The 23,571-nt window shown below is 57.9% G+C and overlaps 1 protein-coding gene across 1 annotated transcript in view; it reads left to right on the plus strand.

The window, feature by feature from the left end:
- The window catches only part of TAF4 (TATA-box binding protein associated factor 4), a 75,630-nt gene that overhangs the window by 36,620 nt on the left and 15,439 nt on the right, over positions 1-23,571 (plus strand). Inside the window, exons 2-12 of the mRNA XM_045529322.1 lie at positions 8,085-8,251; positions 9,882-10,001; positions 12,736-12,855; positions 13,577-13,699; positions 15,785-15,874; positions 16,724-16,969; positions 19,030-19,177; positions 19,548-19,662; positions 21,780-21,949; positions 22,314-22,444; positions 23,352-23,477. Of these exons, the coding sequence (XP_045385278.1) occupies positions 8,085-8,251; positions 9,882-10,001; positions 12,736-12,855; positions 13,577-13,699; positions 15,785-15,874; positions 16,724-16,969; positions 19,030-19,177; positions 19,548-19,662; positions 21,780-21,949; positions 22,314-22,444; positions 23,352-23,477 (1,556 nt within the window). The remainder of the gene's footprint in view (positions 1-8,084; positions 8,252-9,881; positions 10,002-12,735; positions 12,856-13,576; positions 13,700-15,784; positions 15,875-16,723; positions 16,970-19,029; positions 19,178-19,547; positions 19,663-21,779; positions 21,950-22,313; positions 22,445-23,351; positions 23,478-23,571) is intronic.

Genomic DNA, 23,571 nt, shown 5'->3' on the forward strand with positions numbered 1-23,571 from the left:
TGTGGTGCAAGGCGTGGGTCCAAGTCGTTGCCTCTGCACGTCTAGTTGTTCCCCGTGTCCTGAGGAGACTGTCCTCTCCCCGCCGGGCTGACTTTGCCTGTCGCTGTGGCCCTGTGTCGACGTGCTGCCGCGGCTCTGTCCCGCTGGGCGGCTCAGCCCTCCAGCTCCGCTCTCTCCCGCGGCCGCGTTGTCACTCGGGACTGTGCGTTTCTGTGAGTTTTAGAGCCAGCTCGTCTGTGTCTACATGGAAGGCTGCTGGGACCGCGCCACATCCGGGAACACAGAGCGCCCCTTCCCGTGGTCGCGTTGCCTTTGTTTTGGTCCATGTTTTGTTTCTGGCGTGTGCTCGGATGAATCAGAGTTCATGATTTTACAGTCGTGTTTGAAGTGCGCAGGGGGCTGGACCGTGAGCTGTGTCAGACGCCTCCTCTTCCGTGACTGCAATGTGTGGGGTGGCGGCTTTCCCGGCACGTGGGCGGCACGTCCCCTGTGCCGCCCCCGCTGTGGGCCTTACGTCATCCGTCCGGTGACCACAGAGGCAGCGTCTGGCTTGGTGGTGGACAGGTTCTGACACAAGATGCCCCACGCGCGTGCGGTCACAACACAGACGCCCTCTTGAGGAAGTAAACCCAGCTCTGTGAGGAGAGAGCCAGTCCGGGGTGTCACCGTGTACCCTGCTCACCGGCGGGTCCCTGCTCACAGCATAGGCCCGTGCCTGCCCCTGTCCTCCGCACGGCGTCTTTGCTCTCTCCGGCCTGTTCTGCAGCCTGGTCATGAGGAGCATGCTCCTCTGGAAGCTTTCTGGAAGTTTCAGAGGGGCTGAGCTGAGCCTGCGGTCAGCCCCGCCCCTCCCTCCCCCTTCACGCACCTGGCTCGGGTGGGGGGTGGTCCATAGCCTTCCTCCCAGCTTTCCCGGACACCACTGCAGGCCCCTCTGACACACGTCTGTCTGCTCAGCGCAGAAGGTTTTGTGACACCTTTATAAGCACTGGGAGGAGAAGGGAGGGGATTTTCTTAATTTGTGCCCTCAGGAAACGGAGGGACCTGGGTTGTCCTTGCTTATGCACTGGCGGCTGCACGGGTCCCCCAAGATGTTGGGAGAACAGGAGGGCCCTGCTCTACCCAGGCCTGTGGCGGCTGTGTGCGTGGTGTGTGCGTGGCTGCTGCGTGCCTGCGTCCCCAAGTCCCTTCTCTGCAAGTGGCCAGCCTCGCTGCCCTGAGGTGCATCAGTGGAGAGCTTCCGCATGGCAGTGCCTCTCCACCACGTTCTGAGGTGCCGGCTTGCTTTTTCTGACATCTGAGAGTTTTAAACTTGAAACTGATCGTGCACCTATTCTACAGAGCGGAGGTTTTAGGGAGGAGCTCACTCTGCTGCTCCCACTTTAACCTGCTCAGAGGCGGCCACGTCCTGCGGTTGCCCACTGCGGCTGTGGCTGGTGACTCTACCTGCTGTCCCCGAGCCCACCCGCTGTCCTGTGCTGGTCCCATGGTCAGTGCTTGTGCCGCGTGGCTGTGGACGTGCTGCTGGTGCCAGGCTGGGCGTCCTGTGATCACGCTGCCTCCTGCCAGGCCAGGCCGCTGGTCCTCAAGTGCAGCCACTCTCTGCAGCGGCCCTGCCTGCAGGTGCGAGCTGCCCCCGTGCCCCAGCCTATGCGCCCGATGCCCGCTATTCCCTCCCGCTTCTTCTTGGAGGTGCCGTTTCCTGTGGGTCCAGCCCCATGCCTCCTGGAGCCGGCCTTTTGTTCTCTCTGCATCCCTCTGAGTGGCTTCTCCCTTCTCATGGGAGAGACCCTTTTTGAGACCTGGTGTCTCAGATGCCTTTGTCTACTTCTGACCCTTGGTTGGCAGTTTGGCCTGGCATCAAAGGCAGTTTCCCACGGATCTTGAAGGTGCTGGCGCACTGTCTTCCTGTGTCCGTGTAGCTCTTGAGGGCTGCGGAGCGCTTGTCCCCTCGCTTTGTGTGGGCTTTGTTTTTCCCTGGGAACACTTAGGGCTCCTCTCTTCTCCCGGGTGGCCTGACCTTGCGCAGTGGCCCAGGGTGGGCGCCTGCTCACGTCCACCCTGCTGGACCCTGGCTGGGCGTTGCCATCGGGGGATGGGACCTCGTCCGTGGCACGCATCGCCAGCAAGCTTTCCTTCCTGCCTCTTGTGGAGTTTCCGTTCGTCACCTGTTGGATCTTCGTGCACGATCCTTCAGAGTTTCTCATCGTTCCTGCTGGCTGCTCTCTCGTTTTCTGGCCATAGTGTTTTCTGTGAGAATGTCTCAGCTCCATCCTGTGGCCATTCTGTGAATTTTTGACTGTCATCTTGGACAGTCTTTGTGATTTTGAAGAGGGTTTCTTACCTGTTTTTATCATTCATTGTTTTGCTTTCTGGGGTTACACTGGGGCTCCAGGTTGCTGGTGGTGCTTGGCCGGAGGCCCCGTGGAGGAGGGGGCGCTGCTGAGTCATGACTCTGCAGTACGGCAGCACGAGACGGCAGGAAACACCCAGAAAGGCTGGAGAAGTTGGATAGATGTTCATTCCAATGAAGAGTTTAGCTTTCTAGAAAGTGAAACCTGTGGGAGTCAGAAGTGGAGTGGGAGGGAACTGGTGGGCTGGGCGGGGGGGAACGTGTTTTCACGCCAGGCAGCCCAGAGAGCCAGGCAGCTTCAGGAGCGGAGCTGGCGTGAGAGACCGCAGGACCACTGGCAGAGGGGGAAGAGGGTCCCCCCAGCCTGTCTTGTGCATCGGGAGGGAAGAAGCCCCCTGAGAATCCTCGAGAGGCCCGTCCTCCATGGGCTGGGGTCGGATCTGTGCTCCCAAGTGGCTTGGATTCCTAGGCCGGTGACAGTCCTGGATTTTGGCAGAGGTGGACTGGATCCCTCTGGGGGGCGTGTCTCCATCCCCAGCTACACGGGAGAACCGCAGACAAAGCCAGTTACGGGCACGTGGAGACACCTGCCTGCCGTGAGGGCACGTGAGAGGGAATTCCCGGCCCAGGAGTAGAGCGGTGCATTATCATGAAGCACGGAAAAGTTCTAAAATGTGGTGGAAACCGGAACTCGGTGGACAGATGACAGAGCCGAGGCCGAGCTGAGCAGGTGTCCCCAGAGGGCGTGAGGCGCAGGGTGGTGGCTGGGCTCTGGCGGCACCGTCTCGTGGGCCGGCCGGGAAACAGGACCGTCCAGCCTCACGGAGCGGAGCAGGGCGGGCAGGAGTGACGCTGACTCCGCTGTCCTTGAAGGAGCAAGACCCCGGGCTGAGGGCCTGGGAGTGGCACAGCCATGTCTTTCCGTGAGTCAGCCTTGTGGCAGCCAGGGATCTCGGTCCGGCAGGTGCCTCTGTCCCTCTGAGGTGTGAGGTGGGGTCACATGGATGAGCCCCATGGGGTGGACAGCCCCGCTGCTGCTCTACGTTTACAGCTCCACAGTTTAACACTCCCCCACCCCCCACCCCCAATAATTCAAAAGGCAGAATGTTCGTTCACAAAGAGCCCGGGGAACCCGAGGAACACTTAGGCTGTAGTTTAAGTCAGCCGGAGCCTGCAGGATTCTGCTGCCCTCCGGGCCGGCGGGGGTCAGGGTGGTGGTGTGGCAGGGAAGGGCCGCTGGTTGTGCCCTGGCCCTTGGCTGCCTGCGTGGGCTCCTGTGCCTCTGGTGTGGCCACAGCCTGGGGCCAGAGGGCTGTCTGCTCCTGTGGCTGCCTGGAGCCCCGCGGGGACGGTCCCTGAGAAGCCCCGCGTGCTTTGGTGCCGTTAGGGAAGGCTGCATGGCGTGGTGCTTGGCAGTGAAGTTCTCCGGGTGCGTTTCAGATGGGCCTGGCGTGGCCTCCTCTCTTGGTCTTGGCTGCTTTGGTATCAGATGTGGGGCTGCGGAAGTTAGGTTCATTTTGCACACATTTAGTTGTAAGGGTCTTGCCTTCGTCCCTACCTCCATAGACTCTTAGTGCAGCCTGAGGGGCGTGTCGTCGTCAGGGGCCCTTGTGGAGGTCGAGACCTCTGCACAGAGCTGCCGGTCTGCTTACTGACCGCACAGCGCAAGGGTCCTTGTCCCCCTGGTGGGCTGTCTTCCCAGCTCAGGGGCCTGTGCGCAGGGCTGTGAGCAGCTGGGTAGCCAGGGCCCCAAGCCTCGCGTCAGGTTGTGCCCAAGGTGCTTGGGTGACACTTGGACATTGGTGAAAGCATTTCCCCACACTGGTGGTTCCCAGTACGGAAATGCGTGTCGGGTTTGCAGTGCAGCTTCACATGCTGTACATTTTCGCTTAAAATATAGTGAAAAGTGCTGGTAAGGAAAGGGGTAAGAACACTGGGGTTTATCTTGAGCTCTGAGCTTAAGGAGGGTAGGATTCATTCATCCTTTGGGAACTGGTGCTTGGCTTGGCTCTGAGCGGGGGGACAAGGGTCCCCCAAGAGCTCATGGGCTTGGAGGGCTCCTGGTGCAATGCTGGTTGTGCCCAGAGGGGCGTGGTGTCCAGGCCCTCGGTGAGGCCTCTGCCACCTGCGTGTCTTTCCCGGTCCCACCTCCAAACAGTGTGGCGGAATGTTTAAGGTTATTTATTTTAATTTTAAAATCTATGTTTTCATAATAATGAAAAATAGGAAATAACTGAAATCTTCACCAAAAAAGAAATAAACACATTTTGGGTGAAACATTATGTAGCTGGTGAAAATTATGTTTTGAAGAATGTTTAATGGCGTGGAAAGTGCAGTAAGAAGAAGGGGACAGAGCTGAGTCGCAGCGAAGGGTCGCAGCCGTCTGCGCTGCCAGACACGCATTGCGTAGGTGCGCACAGAGCACGGATTGGCGGGAAACACGCAGCCCATTCGCCCAGGGAGGGGGTTTTGGGAGGTTTCTGTTTTCCTTGTACTTCTTCGTGTTTCTCAGATTTTCTATAAAGAATACTTAGTTCTATATCAGGAAAGACATTGCGATTATTGGGGAGGAAAACCTCATTTGTTTTCTGGCTGCTGGGTCTGGGTGCGTCATGATTATTGCTTGTGCACGTTGCTGGTTTTGGTTTTCAGCCAGGCTGACCATGGAAGAGGTCTCCAGGAAGGTGAAAGGTTGGAGGTTAGGGGTCAGGGGAAGCTGGGGGGCAGGGAGAGGCGTGGTCAGGGGCGGGTCCCAGGTCGAGCCCCCTGGCCCCGGCTGTTTCTGCCTCCAGCCCCACGCCCAGCCCTCCCTGCTCGGCCTGCAGCCGCCCACCTTGGCAGGACACGGGGTCCGACGGGTCTGTTAACTGGAAGGTGTGTTGGCTGTGTCAAGTGTGACCTTCTCCAACGTGACTTAAGAGCTGGGTGAGTGGAGCCCATGGCTCTGCAGGCTACCTGTCTCCATCATTGTTGGTTCCCGTGAGCGTATGGGACGGCAGGTCCTGGGCTGGGGGTTAGGCTGACCCCCCACCCCCTGGGTCCACTCTCTCTGGGGAGCTCTTGGACAGACCCCTCCACTCGCTGCCTGTTGGCCTGGGTCCCCAGGTGTGAAGTGGGGTGTGGGCTGCACCTGCTGGGCACAAGTCCCACTGAGGCAGAGGGCTGGACACTTTCACTGTTTTAGGTCACGCCTGCCTTTAAACAAGGTAGATTACCTTTTTATGACCTTTTATCTTAAGTTAGTTTAAGTTACATTTTGAAACAAGGTTGTGGTTTTTTTGCCTTTGCATGGATAGATCCAGCACGGTTTTTTATCTGCCTGAAATGAGTGATAATAACCAGTTAGTTCCCGTGATCCGGTGTGGTGATGAGGTCACGGGGACAGGGCGTCAGTGCACCTGGTGGTGTCCTTGGGTGATCACATGGGCGTCTGACTTTTTTGTCAGAACTGGTGACTGTAATACCTAGCAAGCAGGGAGACAGCAGGAAGGAGTCCTCAGACAACCTGCCGTGTGCCGTTTGTTTGAAACGAACTTCAGTGCTGCTCGAGGAGTGCTGTGGCCATTCGCAGTGGGTGGAACGTCCGTGGTGGCTGTCGAGTGGCACATGTTGAGTGGCGCATGTTGCCTCTGTGTCCAGCCCTCTGCTGTTTTCCTCACTTACCCATTTACACACCAAGTCGTTTAGTGCCCGAGAATGGTGAAGTTACCTAATTAAAGTCACACGGTCACTTGCTGACTACTTACCCAGCTTTTGGCCTGACATGGGCATGCTGACCCCGACCACGGTTGCACGGACCCTGAGCACGGTGCGCTGACCCTGACCACGGGCACGTTTCTCAGGGAACGGTATCTGTCTCCTTTCCCTTTTGCGATGTCTGAAATACCACTTTTACTTTGTTAGGATTTGAATCACATTGCTCTTTCATTGATACTTACTTTTTACATACTCCTTGACGTTTTTATGAATGTAATTTTTTAAGCAAAAAAGCTTACGATAATTAAAATGGATGTACTAACTGCTAGATTTGTGAGTTTTGAGGTACCAGTGGTGCCTTATTTGTCTTGCCACTTTGCTGTTTGCATGCTGTGTGCTCCTAAGCGCACGTCACTCTTAGGAGGGAGGAGACGGGGCCGTCTCTGCGCACATGCGTGAAGGCAGCGCACGGACGGTGGGGTTTGAGAAGCTGGTGTCAAGAGGTGTTGATCCTCTGTTGGGGTCCCCACCCACCTGAGTCCTTGGTGACACTCTCACGCTCTCGGTGGCTCACACCCAGCTCTGGTGCCGCGTGGCTGACCCCAACACCCGCCTCGCCTGAAACGCCTTTTCTGAGCATCCTACGCGGGCAGACGTGGTGTTTAACAGAGACTTGATTTCAGCGATCGAGCCTTGGCGGCCTTTCTGTTGTCAACTCATTCACAAGCTCCCAGGTTTTGGGAGATTTCAGCAGAGTATTTGAAGCAGCTGGGTTTTTGGTTTTGTTTGTTTGATTTCAGCATTATTTAGCTTGAAAGGGATGTTTTGGAGAGAAATATTCTTAACGTAAATGTGGCTTATTTGGATCAAGAATTTTAGACATGAGCCCGAGGAGAGGCTTCCCTGTTATTTCTTGATATCGTGATGGATTTGGAAAGAGCTGGGAGCCTGAAAACTCCGAAGATTCTCCTAGAACCTCTAAAGTTGCTCCGACTGCGACACAGGCCCAGAAGAAAAAGCCACGTTTGCTGGTCACGATGACTCGCAGGACTTTTCAGGCCTCGCCTTTTCTCTTCTGAGAGTGTGGTTTCAAAGCACCCTAAAGGGGAGGAAGGAGTGGCTGCAGGATGCGGGGGGCTCACCTGTGGGCATCTCCATGGCGTGGCCAGCCGTGACGGGGGGATCGGGCCGGGCTGGTGGGGCCGGGCTGCGTGTCTGTTGCGTTTTCCGGCTGGGTGGGGTGGGCCGGGCATCCGCTGGGGCTTCACCTGAGCGAGGCTGTGGTGTCCGCAGTCTCCTCCTGCAGCCTCCACCACCTCTGTCAAATTAAACTTAAAAGTCAGACAGTTGCGTTACCGTTTCCAATGGGATTTATGATACAGTTGGTTGCTATTTTTTGAAGCCAAACTTAATGCCAAACCTGACTGGTAGGATTTGCTTTCTCACTATTTAGCTAAAGAACCACGAAGGGCGAGTGGCTCCTGCTGTCACAGAGGCAGGTGCACGTGTGCAGATGTCCCAGGTCGACGTGGGGACTGCACTGCCCATGCAGAAGAGTGTCCAACCACGCTGGGTTCTGTTGGGTTTGGATGTTGCGGGACACAGGTTGGGGAGACTTTTGGTGTCTGGGCTGCAGAGATGGTTGTGTCCTCTAGGCCACGGCCCGGCCAGTGTGGCCCGTGGGAAGAGCAGGGCTCCCGGCCCAGTGGGAAGTGGGGGCAGAGAGGCTTCCATGTCTGTGAAGTGGGGTGCATGTGGGATGTGCAGCATGGCGGTGGCCGGGGTTGGTACGCTGCCCTGCTGCCTGGCTTGTTCATACAAGGAAGGCTCACTTGCTGTTCGAATCCCAAGGTCTTTTGACAGCCGTTTACAGTTTTCCATCCTGTCCACCATCCTCACAGGCAAATGTGCTTCGAGTTGGGTGAATTTGTGTGTTTTACCACTTCTCGTGTTTCCTTTGCACAGCCAGGGTGGGGCCTTCACCGGCACTCTGGGTGGGGTGCGTTCCCTGATCCCAGGTCCCCTCTGTCCCCAGGAATGGTCCTTGTGCGGAGCGAGAACGGGCAGTTGCTGATGATCCCGCAGCAAGCCCTGGCCCAGATGCAAGCTCAGGCCCATGCCCAGGCCCAGCCTCAGACCACCATGGCGCCCCGGCCCGCAACTCCCACAAGTGCCCCCCCTGTCCAGATCTCCACCGTGCAGGTGAGTGGCCACCCCCGTCCCCCTCCGCCTCGCAGGCTGGGGAGGTCTGCAAGGGCCAGGCGTGTCCCCGTGAGTGAGGACCTGGGGTGTGGGCAGCATCTGATCCAGGGGGTGGGCCTGGGGGTGGCCTGGTCGCCCGTCCTCCTCTTGGTGGCAGGGTGCTTGGAGGAGCCAGCGCCCGTGGCAGGTGCACAGCAAGGCCGGCCGCGTGGGGCTGGAGCGAATGCCCCAGGGTTGGCTGCCCCAGCTCGAGCCTGGCCCCTTCCCTTCCTTCCCTGTGGCCTTACCTTACTGTGCCTCCGTTTCTTCATCTGCAAAGTGGAGATCGTGCTGGTGCTCGGCTCCCAGGACTGTCCCAAGGACTGTCGAGACCTAGAAAGTGCCGAGAGGAGTGGCACAGAGTACCCTGGGCAGGCACCGGCTGCCACTGTCAGGGAGGCCTGAGAACGTCCCAAGTTAAATAGGAGCACCCCTCCCCCGGCATTCAGGCTTGGGGGTCACCAGGCCTGACTCCGAGCTCTGGCAGGGAGGGTGACACTGATGCTAAAAGCAAAGTGCCAGGACCCCTCCCCAGCATGTGGTGTCCCCACGCTGTCTCCTGCTGTGCTTGTCTGTGCTGGGGTCCCACTGTAACGAGCTGGGTGGCAGGTCAGTGACCACAGCGAAGACAAGAGTGATCTTGACAGTTTTTTCCTCCTGGGACTTGAGCTGGCTCCCTCTGGAGCTTGTGCCTCTGTCCCCAGACTGGCGAGGACAAACTGGCAGTGGAGTCCCTCCCCTCCAGCGAAGCATGGAGCAGTGTCCCCAAGGTCTGTGGTGTCTGTCTGCTGGGCCAAATGGCAGGAGGCCCGGGGGCTTCAGCTCCTGCCGTCCGCACCGTCAGCCTCCCCTCAGACCAGCTTTGCATCAGCGGGCCCGGGGCACCTCTCCGTCCACCTGGTTTCCTTGCCGCGGCGCCGTGGCGCTGTGTGTGGCTAGCCCTCCAGCCGGGGCCGGGCTGTCCGTGTGCCTTCCCCGCTTTTCAGTGCTTGTGAACAAGATCACGAGCGGCAGTGCAAGGACCTACTGCTAGACACCTATATTCTTTCAAGGTCATCTTTTGTAGACTTCATTTTTTGTTTTTTTGAAACAGAGCCTTGCTCCTCACCCTGGCTGGAGTGGTGGCATCATCACAGCTCACTGTAGCCTCCAACTCCCGGGCTCAAGTTATCCTCCTGCCTCAGCCTCCCAAGTAGCTGGGACTATAGGTGTGCACCACCACACCTGGCTAATTCTTCTATTTTTAGTAGAGACAGGGGTCTCGCTCTTGCTCAGGCTGGTCTCGAACTGCTGAGCTCAAGCCATCCTCCTGCCTCAGCCTCTTAGAGTGCTGGGATTACAGGTGTGAGCCAGTGCCCCCAGCATTTTGTAGACTTTGTTAAAGAAGTCTAATATTGTTATTATAGTATATGAGGAGATTTCCTATACTGAATAAAACTTCAGAATTAGGGTGACTTGATGGAAAATTGTGAGTGTGTGGACCTACTTGAGTACGCCAGTTAGTCCCGGGTTTGGGGACTGCCCCCTGTGTTCGGCGGGTGGGGAATTCCTCTTACAGATTGCCTGTCTTGCTGACTGCCTTGTCCTTCAGGCACCTGGGACGCCCATCATTGCACGGCAGGTGACCCCAACTACCATCATCAAGCAAGTGTCTCAGGCACAGACGACGGTGCCCCCGCCCACCACACTGCAGCGCTCCCCCGGGGTCCAGGTGAGCCACAGGGCAGCTCTGCGCATCTGCGGGGGCCGCACTGTGCGGTTTTCTTCAGCGGAAAGAGCAGGCCGGAGCTTCTGCATTGGATGCTGAGCTGAGTTTTGGGAGGAGTTTTCTCCGTGACAGAGATGCTTTCTATGTGATGGCCACTGCAGGATAGATCAAGGTTTCTTTTTCTTTAAAGCCACACAGAATTTAATACCAGCAGCACTTTTTGAAACTTCCCACTATGCCAGAGTGTAATTATTAAAATAAAAATACAAATACCACCTTATTGATAAGAAGGCATCTCTGAAGCAGAAGACGGCTGCAGTGAGGATAGTTTATGTCTGTGCACGTGTGGCCTTTCAGGTAACCGTGACAACAGCAGCTGCCATTTGAGCACGGGCCTGTCCCAGGCATCGTCCTCGCTGCTCTGTGTGCCTTTGCCTGGTTACTGCTCGCAAGGCCGCGTAAAGGAGATGCCATGTTCGTCTCCTGTCACTGATGCATTGACGGATGAGCTGAGGGAGGTTCTGGAACTTGCTCCCAGTCTGGCAGCCGGCACACTGGCCGCCTCCCTGCACCGCCGCCCTGTGCCCTGTGCCCTTTGCTTGTAATGAAAGCACAGTTCTAGAACTGTTCTGTGTCAACCGGGGGGCGGGGGGGAGGTGGTTTCAAATAGTGTTTTAAGCTGCGAAGGGGGAGAGTGTTCTGGAGTGGGCGCTGGCCTCTCCAGAGGCCTTGCTCCTGACAGCTCACACCTGGCCCGTAGAGCCACGGAGACGGCTTTGTGCACCTGCCATACCGGCCCTCCGTGTGACACAGAGGGGAAGGGGCCAGCCAGGGAGGACGCACACCTGGCCAGGAAGGATACACACCGGACCAAGGACTAGACACACCTGGCAAGGGGAGATGCACCTGGGTAGGGGAGACACACCTGGCCAGGGAGGGCACACCTGGTTAGGGAAGCAGCCTTCTCTGGGCGGTCAGGTGAAGGTGGAAGCAGCCAGGAGCAAAGTGGTTCAGCAGCACCATCAGAATGTGGGTCTGCAGCACTGACCGGGAAACACTGGCTTTGCGCTGGGCACTGTGCCCTGATGTGGTGCTGCTTGGTCCAGAATGGGAAACTGAGGCTGAGTGGGGATAGAGCACTCTAGGGGCTGCCCCAGCTCTGGGCTTTCCACTCCACGGGGTCACGTCTCGATGGGCCTTTGGCGGCTGTGGCGAGTGGAAGCAGGAAGGAGGGTGGTTTGGGCCCAGGAAGCCAGTGCTGGCGTGGAGGCCCCTGTGCGCGCCTGGAGGGAGCCTCGGCCCGGCCTTCCGTCTGGTGGGCACATCTGGGTTTCCAGTTTATGGTGGTTTTGCTGAGAAGGAAGTGAAGCTCATAGTCAGGTTTTTGCATCAAACTTAGTGGAAGGTCAGTTTATCAGGATAAGTAGACACAGTCTTGACGTTACCGAGGTGAAGTACGTATTCATGGGGTCAGTAAATGTGAGGAATACATTTTGATGAGGAAGAAAACTCCCCGCGGATGGGAAGTGTCTGGATGCTTTTGCATCCTCGACTGCCCAGAGACAGCTGCCGGGTTGGTTGTTTTACATTTTCTTCATTTGAAGCATTTTATTGGCTGAGTTTCAGTTACACAAATAATAAAGACTTACTGCTACGAGTAACGGAACTCAGAGTTATAAAGAAACAGCGCATTGTCTCTGTCCCACAGCCCCTCCCCACCCTGGGCTGGCGTTTGCAGCCAGGGGTGTGACTTTGGGGACCCGGGGACCTGTGTGCTTGCAGTGCTGCACCGCGACGGGGACGCAGGACGCAGGACGCAGGACTGAGGAGCAGCCGCTGCCTGGGAGTCACGCTCAGGGCTTGCGCTGCGCCCGACTTTCCAGAGTCCCAAAAAAGGATTGTTTAAAAAACTGGAGAGAGAAATGTTGATGGCTGGATTTATAAATTGGAAAAGTACTAATTTAAAAAATCAGTAAATATTTGCATTGTGATCATTCACGTAAAATAGAAATGTTAGGAATTTGACTAAGGACCAGTAATTTGAATTGCCCAACTTCCCTGCCTGGCTGTTCGTTTGCTTAGCAAAGTGGCACCTCCCTGCCCACAGGGTGACTGACACCCCGGCCTCGCTTGCCCAGAGGAGGCTGCTTTTCGAGATTCACTTTGGGAGAGTGAAGGGGGGGGCCCGGGACCCTGCCCTCCACGTCAATCCTGGCGTGGTCCCCTGTGGAGGGGATGTCCGGGGAGCCTCGCTGTGGGGCTGAGAGGACGGAGTTTGCAAGAGTAGTTCTTCTGTTCTGTTTTTTTAACTTCTGAGAGATGAGGATCTGGTTTGCCTAGGATTATTTACACTGATCACTTTTCACTGTGGCTTGTATTATCCTATTGAGTTCTGAAAACCAGGATTTTGCCAGCGATTGGCTTTATTTCTGTCAGTTTTTAATGCAGGTATAAAATACGGCTTCCCCAGGCGCCCAGTACTGCGGCCCTCCAGGTGCGGCTGGGCTGTGGTCAGTCCGGGGTGCTGTAGGCCGCCTCGTGTGGCTCTGGGGGGGGTGTCCCGCCAGCACTTACCTGTCCAGCTGGTTGGGAGGCCACGACGCTGGGCCGGCAGGTGGCTGGGGGGTTCCCTGCTTCTCTGGGAAGCCTTGTTTTCCTTTGCCGGACGTGAAGCCAGTCTCCACCTGGCCTGTTTGCGGCATGAGATGCATTTACCTCGTGTTTTGGCTTCTTGTAGCCTCAGCTTGTTCTGGGTGGTGCTGCCCAAACAGCTTCACTTGGGACGGCGACAGCTGTTCAGACGGGGACACCTCAGCGGACGGTCCCAGGGGCCACCACCACCTCCACAGCTGCCACGGTAAGAGCCGCTCCTCCTCCTGGCACCTTCAGAGGTGGCCGGGCCCTGGGGCTTGGTGGCCGGAAGGTACAGCCTGAGCCCACCCAGGTCGACTTCTTTCCCAGACCACCGTCTGGTTCTTGGAGGATTCTGTGGACAGTGTGGGGCTGTGCGAATGTGGGGGCCGGCACGTCCCCCTGTAAGGGGCCCCGAGGGCAATGGCCTCGGGGGGGGGGGCAGGAAGGGCCCCGACTTCTTGCTTAAGGGCGTCAGACAGTGCAGAAGCTTCCGTGCCAAAGCCACGTGGACCATACGGCGTTTGCAGTCTGTATAAAACCTTTAAACAAAATAGGGTATCATACTTTATTTATAACTTTTTTCATGTCTCTTTGGTAAGTATTTTTTGTGACTTCTAATGTCTGCGCATAATTTGATTCTCTTTTTTACGTGCATTTAGACAGGCGTCAGTTTGTCTTTATAACTATGACAGACGTCTTCGGAGGTTCATCTTTCTCAGGTTTTTGGCTGTTTTCTCGGTTGCTGGGGTCCGTGGCCAGGCGGCCGGGCTCAGAGCCCAGCCCCATCTGCACGGGCCATGCGAGCTCGTGTGTGTTCTCGAAGGAAGTTTAGAGAAGAAACGTGTATCTTTTATATGTATATATGTATTTTGGTTAAACCAAAGGCTATGATGAAAATCTGCCTTTTAAATCTTTATCACTTATATCTTTTTACTTTAATCTAGGAAACTATGGAAAATGTGAAGAAATGTAAAAATTTTCTATCTACGTTAATAAAACTGGCTTCATCTGGTAAACAGTCCACAGAGACGGCAGCTAACGTGAAGGAGCTAGTGCAGAACTTACTGGTAAGAGCTTTCACGTTCGGTGCCTGCCTTCCAGCACGGTGCGTGTCACCAGCAGCCTGGCCACCGTGCCCGCGTCAGCCGCGGGGGCGCTGGAAGGATGCGGGTCGAGGGAGGGGTGTGCACACCTGGGAGACGCTCCTCCCTGGGTTCCGGTGTTCCGGGACTTCGCCAGGTGGCTGTGCTGTGCCCCACGCGGCGTCCACACAGTTCCCTGAGCTTCACTGTTTTCTGACACGTTTGTGCCTCTTGGAGTGTTGGCGAGGAGGCACCGCCATTGTCTGGAGGGGTGTGGAAGGCGCTTGACGGTAGCAGTTGGTCGTGGCATGCGGTGTCCTGTTGGGCATCACAGGAGCAATTTTAAGCACGTCTGATAGATGACGTTTCTAAGGCCTTCGCTTCCTCTGCCCCCTCCCCTGCCCCAGTGCTTTTACTCGATTATATATGGAGAGTTTTAAGTGCACAGAAGTGGAAAGAACAGTGTGAGGAACCCCTACGTCCCGTCTCCGGGTTGTGTCAATGTCCGACCAGGAAGCAGTTTCTGCCTGTGACACCTGACCCATTGCCACCTGCCCCTGCCCCCACCCCTGCATGTGCCAGTGGATCTCTGGAAATCGAGGCACTTCTTGCAGACATGGCTGCGACACCCCGATCACGCCTGACACCCCGAGAGTCCCTTCCTAACCAGCGACCACCCTGCGGTGTTCACGTCCCCCCGGCGTTCTACGGCGTGTGTCTCAGCGGCTTGCTCAGATCAGGACCCCACACTGCAGTGACTTACGCGTCTCTTTCAATCTCAGGGCTCCTGCCCCCTCTGGCTCTTTCTTCTTTCCTTCCGATTTCTCTGTGGAGGAAACTTGGGCGTAGGACGTCCCCAACCTGGAGTCTGTGTGTTCTGTCTTTTGCTGGTGGAGTGTGTCGGCACAGCCAGGAGCCTGCGGCTGGACTCGCTTGTGCACACCTGGGACCAGGGGTTGGGGGAGGGGGGCAGCTGCCTGGCACTGCCGTGGTCCCGTGTTCTGCCACTGAGGGCGCCACGGTGCCTGGCCTGTGGCTCCTCCACTTGCTGTGCTCTTGTCAGGGTCCCCTGCTGCCCTCTTCTGACCCTTTCCTACGCGACCTCTTTGAGTCCCTGAGTGCTGCTGTGCACGCCTGCCAACCTCAGCGTCAGTTAGGATTGGGCTTGGCTGCTGGCAGGGCAAGTGGCTCTGCCTCTCGTAAAATTCCCAAGTGTTTGCAGCCCCCAGAGGCCCGGCTCTGTCCCCTCCCCACGGTGGAGGCCACTGCAACACGTCTGTGCTTCAGCAGTGGAGCTGGCCTCCCCCTCCCCACCTTTGTCTCGCGAATGACACACCGTCCCCTGGGGGAGTCCTCCTCTCCTTAACCCGCCTGCCCCCGGCCCCGCATCTGCCTCGTGCAGGGCCCGGGCTGTCTGCTCTGGGAACCTGGGGTTGCTGGCCCTCGGCCCGACGCCCGGCTGTCTGGAGCAGCCAGTTTTCTGTGTCCTTCTCCTTGCCCGAGCGGCCATGTGTCCCTCCCTCTCGGGGTCTAGTCCACGTTCCTTCCCGTAGCAAAAGGCCGTGAGGACCTAGTTCCTGCCCGCGGCGCGTGGCTTCCCCTCCTCACACCAAGTGCCTTCAGCTCCTGACGCAGGCTGTGCTCCTGCTCTGTGCTCCTGTCCCTCTGCGGGACTCCCAGCCCCTCTGGTACCCGCAGGGGTGGTGGGGATGCCGACTCCCTGGCTGGGCCAGGTGCCCTCTGTGTTGGCCCCTGGTGCCCTGTGACACTGAGTAGGTGCTTGGTGCCATTACGTGAAAACGGGCATTGGGCAAGAGCTCAGGAGGGGTCGGAAGTAGGGGTGACCCACCCAGAGGGAGACACAGTCAGCAGCTTGCTGCTCAGCGGTGTCCAGGGTGAGCATCTGTCACGTGTGTCCCCAGAGCCTGTCAGTGCGTGCAGCCGGCATTCCCCTCTGTCGAGGGAGACACCGGCGGGAGCAGCTGTGGGGGACGAGGCTGGTGACGCTGAGCTGGGAGGGTGTGTGTGAAACTTCATCACCGAGAGCTCCGTGTGGGTCTTATCTTTAAGGATGGAAAAATGGAAGCGGAGGACTTCACCAGCAGGTTATACCGAGAACTTAATTCCTCGCCTCAGCCTTACCTCGTGCCTTTCCTGAAGGTGAGTGGAGGGTCCTGGCGCCTGCAAGCGGCAGCCGGGCCCCCGGGAGGGGAGGGTGGACCTTGCAGGGCTGCAGGTGTGTGTCCACCTCGTGCTGCCCGGCTGGGGGGGCGCGGGGCGCACAGGGTCTGGGGACCCTGACGCTGCGGTTCTGCCTGTGCTGCCCGGAAGCTGGGAGGGGGCGGCACTCGCGGAACCGGCCGGACCGAGGGTTCCAGCAGCGTTGCGTTGTCTCTCTCAGGGATTGTTGGTGTCGGCACATTCTTAAAAGTACTTTAAAGATTCGGCTTCTTTTGTTTTTTGTTTTTTGTTTTTTTTTTGAGACAGAGTCTCGCTTTGTTGCCCGGGTTAGAGTGAGTGCTGTGGCATCAGCCTAGCTCACAGCAACCTCAAACTCCTGGGCTCGAGCGATCCTCGTGCCTCAGCCTCCCGAGTAGCTGGGACTACAGGCATGCGCCACCATGCCCGGCTAATTTTTTCTATATAGATTTTTAGTTGGTCATATAATTTCTTTCTGTTTTTAGTAGAGACGGGGTCTCGCTCTTACTCAGGCTGGTCTCGAACTCCTGACCTCGAGCGATCCACCCGCCTCGGCCTCCCAGAGTGCTGGGATTACAGGCATGAGCCGCCTTGCCCGGCCTTTTTTGTTTTTTAAACAAATTTTGGACAGTTCTTACTGAGAATAATCCCGCTTGGTGGGAGGGAATGAGCCGTGGGGGGTGTCGGCACCTGACATCCAGAGAGGCGTCCACGAGGGTCTGGAACCTTCCATGAGCAGGAGGACTTTCCTGAGTGTTTACGAAGGGAATCCAGCACTCTGTCCTGACCCCGTGTCTGTCTTCCACCCAGAGGAGCTTACCCGCCTTGAGGCAGCTGACCCCTGACTCAGCGGCCTTCATCCAGCAGAGCCAGCAGCAGCCGCCGCCCACCTCGCAGGCCACGACGGCGCTCACGGCCGTGGTGCTGAGCGGCTCGGTCCAGCGCACGGCAGGGAAGACGGCGGCCACCGTGACCAGCGCCCTCCAGCCCCCCGTGCTCAGCCTCACGCAGCCCACGCAGGTGGGCGTCGGCAAGCAGGGGCAGCCCACACCGCTGGTACGGAAGGCGCGAGCCTCGCCCGTCCCTCCACAGCCCGCCTGCCGCGCCAGCGCGCCCGCCAGCCTCTTAGATAAAGCGGCCACGGCTCAGAGAAACCTTTGCACGGGCGTGCGGGAAAGCTGCTAGGAAGAAGCTTGGGTGTTACCTCGAACAGTTAAGAGACAGTCTGGAGCCTGAGGCCCTGCGACTTTGCATTTTATTTCTCAGTAAAGTGAAATGTGCACCCCTGCACGTCCCTCACCTGTGTCGTTGGGGTGGGGTGGGGGTCTTACTGGTTCGAGGAGCGCAGCGTGTTTGCAGATAGACGTTCTCCGGGTTGGGAGCAGCGGCCCAGATGTGAGATGCAGGTGCCTGTGCCTGGCATCAGACGGTCAGGCCGCGGCTGGGGGCCGGGGGCTGGTTTCGAGTGTACGTGGGACCCGGGAGGCAGAGCCACCGGCTGGTCGTACGCGGTTCGCTTCCTTACAGTTTGGGTCCGGCCTCCCCAGTGCTGGTCCCAGTGCTGCGCTCCACAGCTGGCAGGACAGCCCTGCCGAGAAGAGTTGCGTTTTGAACGTGCTCCCTCCCGTGGGCATTAAGGGTTCACCAAATGTGGAGAGGATTTTTTTCAACGTCACAGGGGTTTTGTTTCTCTAAAGACAGCTTAAAACAAAAATAAAACAATGCAGGTTCCCCGTCATTGATAGTGGGCTGTACAGTGTATCTTCCCACGGAGCACAGACAATAACCAAGTGGGGTGTTTGTGTGTGTGCTCAGCTGAAGTCCGCACTTGATTTTGCCGGGTCAGTGGCGAGGAGAACAGGGTGCCCGAGTTGCAGGGAGGGTGCGCTGGGCAGGCCGGCGTCCACGCACGGAGACAGGACTCGCTCATCCTCCTCTTGGCACTGGGTGGGGAGAGGTTGCCGGGCCTTTGCCACAGCGTAGCGTAAGGGTGGTCAGTGGCTGATCAACCCACAAGGCGAGTTCTGTTGAAGCAGAACTCGATGGGCAGCCGTTTTCCTGGCAAGGTTTTGACTCTGGTGCTCAGTTGCACCAGTGGCACACGGGGGGGGGGCATTCTTGTGAGCAGACGCTGTGTTGAGCAGGAGGTGGCTTCTGTCTCCTGCTCCCGCTGCAGAGTGTGCGGCCAGGCTGGTGGGTCAATCTGTCACCTGCACTCTGAAGCCTGGAAAGGTCCAGAAACCAGGGGCTTTCCCTGGGCTGTCGCAGCCTCCTTAGGTGGCAACACTGGCTTGAGCTGCCTGAGGCTGGCCCTACTGAAGGGAAATGTCCAGGTTTGGTTGCAGAAAAGTTTCTGTCACAAGGCGCCACTCCAGCCCCCTGCAAGTATCCCATAAGTTAGCTGTGCCCTTGAGGCCTTTGTAAAAGGCAGAAACTAAACTCAGGTTTGGGGCTGGGCTGGGTGGACTCGAGCTGTGTGGCTTCCACAGGATCCAGCATCTCTGAGCAAGGTCACAGTCAGTACCGCCGGCTCTCGCGGCCCTGCTGTGCGCCAGGCTGTGGAGAGGGAGAGGGGGGACAGCAGCAGGACCGGGCGGGCCCAGTGTGGGGGCTGGGCAGGCCACGTTGGGGGCAGCGGTGGAGGCCCTGGAGGGGCCAAGTCCAGGCAGGGGAGGAGCTGGGCACCCAGGCCCACTGCAGTCTCAGCCTTCCAGCCCGAGAGAAACCACAGAAGAGCAGAGTCACTTGACCTGCGGCTACCAGGCGGCAGTTTCACCTCTGCCAACTTCCTGGGGCAGTTGTCTGTCCCTCACGGGGCTCTGAGCTCGGCAGTCTTCCCTGGCTCCCCAGGCCCTCCGGGCACGTACCGAGCACCCCTTCCAAGTAGCAAATCCGCCCAACCTGCTGGCTCTCGTGTGGGCCCTAGGCGGGCATTGCCCACCTGACCTGCCCTGGTCCATGGAGGTCTCGCTGGGGCCGAGGTGCACGTGGGGTCTTCCCAGAGCTCCCCGGCGGGGGGTGGGGGTGTGAAAATGAAGGGAAGAGCCTCTGGCTGGGGAGCAGACGCCCTGCACTTAGGACTGAGCTCACCTGTGGTCTCTGCCGCTCTGCCTCAGGTGATCCAGCAGCCTCCGAAGCCAGGAGCCCTGATCCGGCCCCCGCAGGTGACGTTGACGCAGACGCCGATGGTCGCCCTGCGGCAGCCGCACAGCCGGATCATGCTCACCGCGCCCCCTCAGATCCAGCTGAACCCGCTACAGCCAGGTGCGCCGGGCATGGCGCCGCTGGGGCTTCGTTCATTGTAATTGTGGTAAAACAGACACAGCGTGAAGTGGACCATCTTGAGTGCATGACCTGGTGGCGTTGACCACGTGTGCAAAGCCGTGCGACCAGCACCACGATGGCTCGGGTTTCTAGAATTAAATGTGCATTTACCACTGTTGGTTTCCCTATCTGTAGTCATTCCTGCACCTAAAGCAGTTTGGTGAAACACAGGAAAATGAATGCTTGAGAGATGCAGCGAAAGCTTTTAACTGTGGTTTAGAGTCAGACTCTGAGCGTGTGAAACCTTCCTGCGCCGGCCGGGAGGACAGCGCCAGGCCTCACACGGCTCCCTGTGCCTTTTGCCCCGCAGTCCCCGTGGTGAAACCCGCCGTGCTGCCTGGAGCCAAAGCCCTCTCCGCCGTCTCTGCACAAGCAGCCGCTGCCCAGAAAAACAAACTGAAGGAGCCCGGGGGAGGTTCGTTTCGGTAAGGAGCGGGCCCGGGCCATGGCAGAGTGCGCAGAACCCGCGCCCCGTTCCTGCCTGGGGTCTTGCCCACGTGGCCCGGCGCTAGGGGCTGTGACCCCGTGTCCTGCCGTGCTCGGTGTGGACTGACTGCTGCACAGCGCGTGTGTCCCCACAGGGCTAGCTCAGAGAGGTTGCTTCATACAGGCAGCGGGACCGTGGACCAACTGGTGTTTTTCTGTGAACTAATAGAAAATTCATCTTTCTACCGTCCCAACATGGTGTCTTGAGTTCATCACAGTTCAGATCAGGGCGCGTCACCTGCCCCTCGGCCCTTTGTGCAGCTTCAGGACCTCCAGCAACACTGCATTTTGCTTCGGGCTCTTGATCCGCAATGGGTCTGAGCATCCCTGTCTGGGGAAGGTGCCCGCGGGGCCTGAGTGGCGGGGAGGCTGTGGGCCGCCGTGAGCGGCGGTCGGGTGGTGGGGGGGTGTGCCGGTGTCGCGGGTTTCCTGTGCCTCTTCCCTGTCCCGGGCGCTTCATCCCCACCAGGCAGGGCAGGGTTGGGACTGATGGTGGCTCGAGCACAAGCAGGGTGAGGGGCCGGTGTGCCGGGGGCAGCCCAGCAGTGGGGTCAACACCTGAGTGGCTGGGGAGGGATCAGGTCATCTGCACGTGAAGAAGCAGGTTAGCCGAGGCTGCGGCAAGCGCTGGTTTCTGTCAAGGGAGGAATTAGCCGTCCAGTGAAAGGACTCGAGTGGGCCCTGTGGTGCGGGATTAAAGGTGACGTAGACTGATGCACACTCACAGGTGTCCACGTGCACAGGCGGATCCAGAGGTACCTGCAGATAGAGTGTGAATTCCTGGCTTTGTCCTCTGAAAGAGCCAGGGGTTAGTAATGCCCCACAGCAACAAGCACACCTGGACTCAGGCCTTATCTTCTAGAAACATCTTCCACTAAAAATGGCAAGGGCTCCTCAGAGAAAAGCCTGAGTCCAGGGCTGGGGTAAGGAAAGTGCTAGAGGAGCGGGACCATTTTGCTACGTCACAGAGCAGCCTTCACAGACTGAGGGCTCGAAAGTTAGCAGACGGCCTCCCGCCACGGGCAGGCCTGAGCATCACCCTGCTCGGCAGGCACTGTGACCGCCAGGGAGGCCCGTGGCTGTGTCGGTCACTGGGTGAGCACACGGAGAAGGACTGGCTGTGTGGACTGCTTCACGGTACCTCCCTGCAAGGCACTGGTGACCCCGGGGGGATGCCGGGCAGGTCCGCCCGTCTCTTGCTCAGACTGCACGTCCATACTGGAGCCACCTGTGGAGGCTGCACGACTCGGGCAGGACCCCTGGCAGGGCTGTGGGGCCTGCGTCTCCTCGAGAGGACGTTCTGCAGACGGCTGGCCTGCACCCTTCCCGGCGTGAAGGGCATGAGAGTCGGGAGAGGCTGAGGAATGTTCCAGCCCGAAGGAGACTGAGGAGACGTGACAGCTGAAGGCAGTGTGTGACGCGCACGTGGACCCTCCTGCTGAGAAAGTCACCATGGGGACAGTTACCCAACCCGGGAGGCCTGAGCAGTGGCTGGCAGTCGTGGACCGCTGCTCGTGGCCTGGCTTCCGTGGCACCCCTGGTTCTTTGGGGGCCACCCTTGTCGGAGGGGGCACATGGAAGTGTCCCGGATGAGAGTGTTGGGTCGGCAGCTCACTCTCAAATGATTCTGGAAGAAATTCTTTGCATCTTTCTTCCAGCTTTTCTGAGGCTCTGTGATTGTTGTGGAAGGCATTAGAGCTGTCGAGATATTTGAGGTGTTGCGTGGGTCGGGGTGCTTGAAGCAGCCGGCTGCGCTCCTGTTCTGGCCCCCTCCGGGCCTGGCCCCGCTGCGTCTGCACATCTGTGTGCTGTGACCCCGCGGCTGTCCTTCAGCAGAGCAGATTAGCTTTCCAAGAAGGTAGCTAGACACCTCTTTCTGACGGCAGGACGCAGCAGGGGCAGCACCTGGAGGACAGCGCCTGGCATGGGCGCTAGCTGTGATTTCTACACGGGGGTTTCCTGCCCTGTGTCCGTTGCCCACCGAGTCAGAAGCACCCCAGCCCTGCTCTTGACGAATCCGTTGTGCAGCTGGAGTGACCTTTTCTTCTTTCTCAAGGGACGATGATGACATTAATGATGTTGCATCAATGGCCGGCGTAAACCTGTCAGAAGAAAGTGCAAGGATATTAGCCACAAACTCTGAATTAGTGGGCACGTTAACACGGTCCTGTAAAGACGAAACCTTCCTCCTCCCAGCGCCTTTACAGAGAAGAATATTAGAAATAGGTAAGCCCGCATTTAGGGACCATCATAGGGTATTTAGTGTCCACAGAAGGGTTTGGTGTGCTCCGTGACTTTCACGAAGGGTCACTCGAACCTCACCCTCTGCCGGCGTCTCTGTTGGAGCCTGGGGGCGTCACGTAAGTGCAGCTGGCACCTCGTCCTGTGTTCTGCCTCAGTTTCCACGTGGTTGCTGGTGGTGGTTCCCAGTAGCTGATGTGTGGGTAGACGCCGTCTCTACCCTGCCTGGGCCGCCTGTGCTGCTGCTGAACGATGTCCAGCTGTGTTGGCGGATAAGAGAAGAAACAGTAGTGAGGAAAGAAAGAGTGTTTAAATGATTCTAAAATACTTTTTGTTGCCTAACCTTTAGGTAAAAAACACGGCATAACAGAATTACACCCAGATGTAGTAAGTTATGTGTCACATGCCACGCAACAGAGGCTACAAAATCTTGTAGAAAAAATATCGGAAACAGCTCAGCAAAAGAACTTCTCTTATAAGGTAACGTAGCTGCTTTCCTAGGAGAGCGTCTTTCTTGGTTGGTTTCCAAGTGCTGCTGTCTGGACGCCTCCTCCCCACACCCGGGCACAGGGCACAGGTGTCCTGGGAGCCCTCGTGTCCCTTTTGATCTTGTTTTGAGTTTTTCACAGGACTAGATTTGGGGAAGATTCCATTTCTTTTAGCCACGTGGCTTCCTCACGTGCTCTGGGGACTTGGGCTGGGAAGGCCCTGGCTGCGCTTTCCTACACTGGGGTGGGGTCCCTGCACTTGGGGGGTTCCTGCAAGAGGATGCTCCAAAGGGATTTTCCTCTTGGAAGAGGAACCTTCTCAGCTTTGAAAACTGTGAAATTTTCCACTCTTACTCAACCCCGGGGGTCCCAGCACCCCTGAGTGCTGGCCTCCTCCCCTGGGCCAGGAGCTGAGCCTGCAGCCCCCCAAGGTGGCTGCAGCCCTGTCTTCACAAAGCAGGTTTTCAAAATGAAACACGCCTGCCTCGTCTGTCTCAGCGCGGAGCAGCCAGGAGTGGGCCAGCCCGGGCGAGGCAGGTGCTGCTCCCCTCACCAGGTGCTGGTGCCCCCGTCAAAGTAGATTCCAAGTAAGCACACCTGGCCGTGTGGTTGGAAGTGGTCTATGTTGCTGCAAAAAAATTTATGTATTACTTTAAAAAAAACAGACAATATCAAGGTGTATAAAGTGGAAACTACCATGAGCGCCCAAGACCACCAACGTGAGGCTCTTCTCTGCACATACGCAGGCAGCGCGCCCGGGTGTGGCGCCCGTCCGGGGAAGCAGCAGGGCGGGCCTGGTGCCAGTGTGGGGCTGGGCCTGGGGCGGCTGGGAGTCGTGCACAGAAACCCTTGCTGGGTCCCCACGTTGATGACGAATGGTGTTTTTACTTCTTTTGTAGGACGATGACAGATATGAGCAGGCGAGTGATGTCCGGGCTCAGCTCAAATTCTTTGAACAGCTTGATCAAATCGAGAAGCAGAGGAAGGACGAGCAGGAGAGGGAGATCCTGATGCGGGCGGCAAAGGCGAGTGCTTGCGTCACGGCCCGTCGCTCTGGGCGCCCCCCCCCCCCCCCCCCCCCCGCCGCGTTCCTGCCTGACAGACTCACGTGGCACTCGG

The sequence above is a fragment of the Lemur catta genome, chromosome 17, assembly GCF_020740605.2.
Source record: "Lemur catta isolate mLemCat1 chromosome 17, mLemCat1.pri, whole genome shotgun sequence".
Lineage (NCBI taxonomy): Eukaryota > Metazoa > Chordata > Mammalia > Primates > Lemuridae > Lemur > Lemur catta.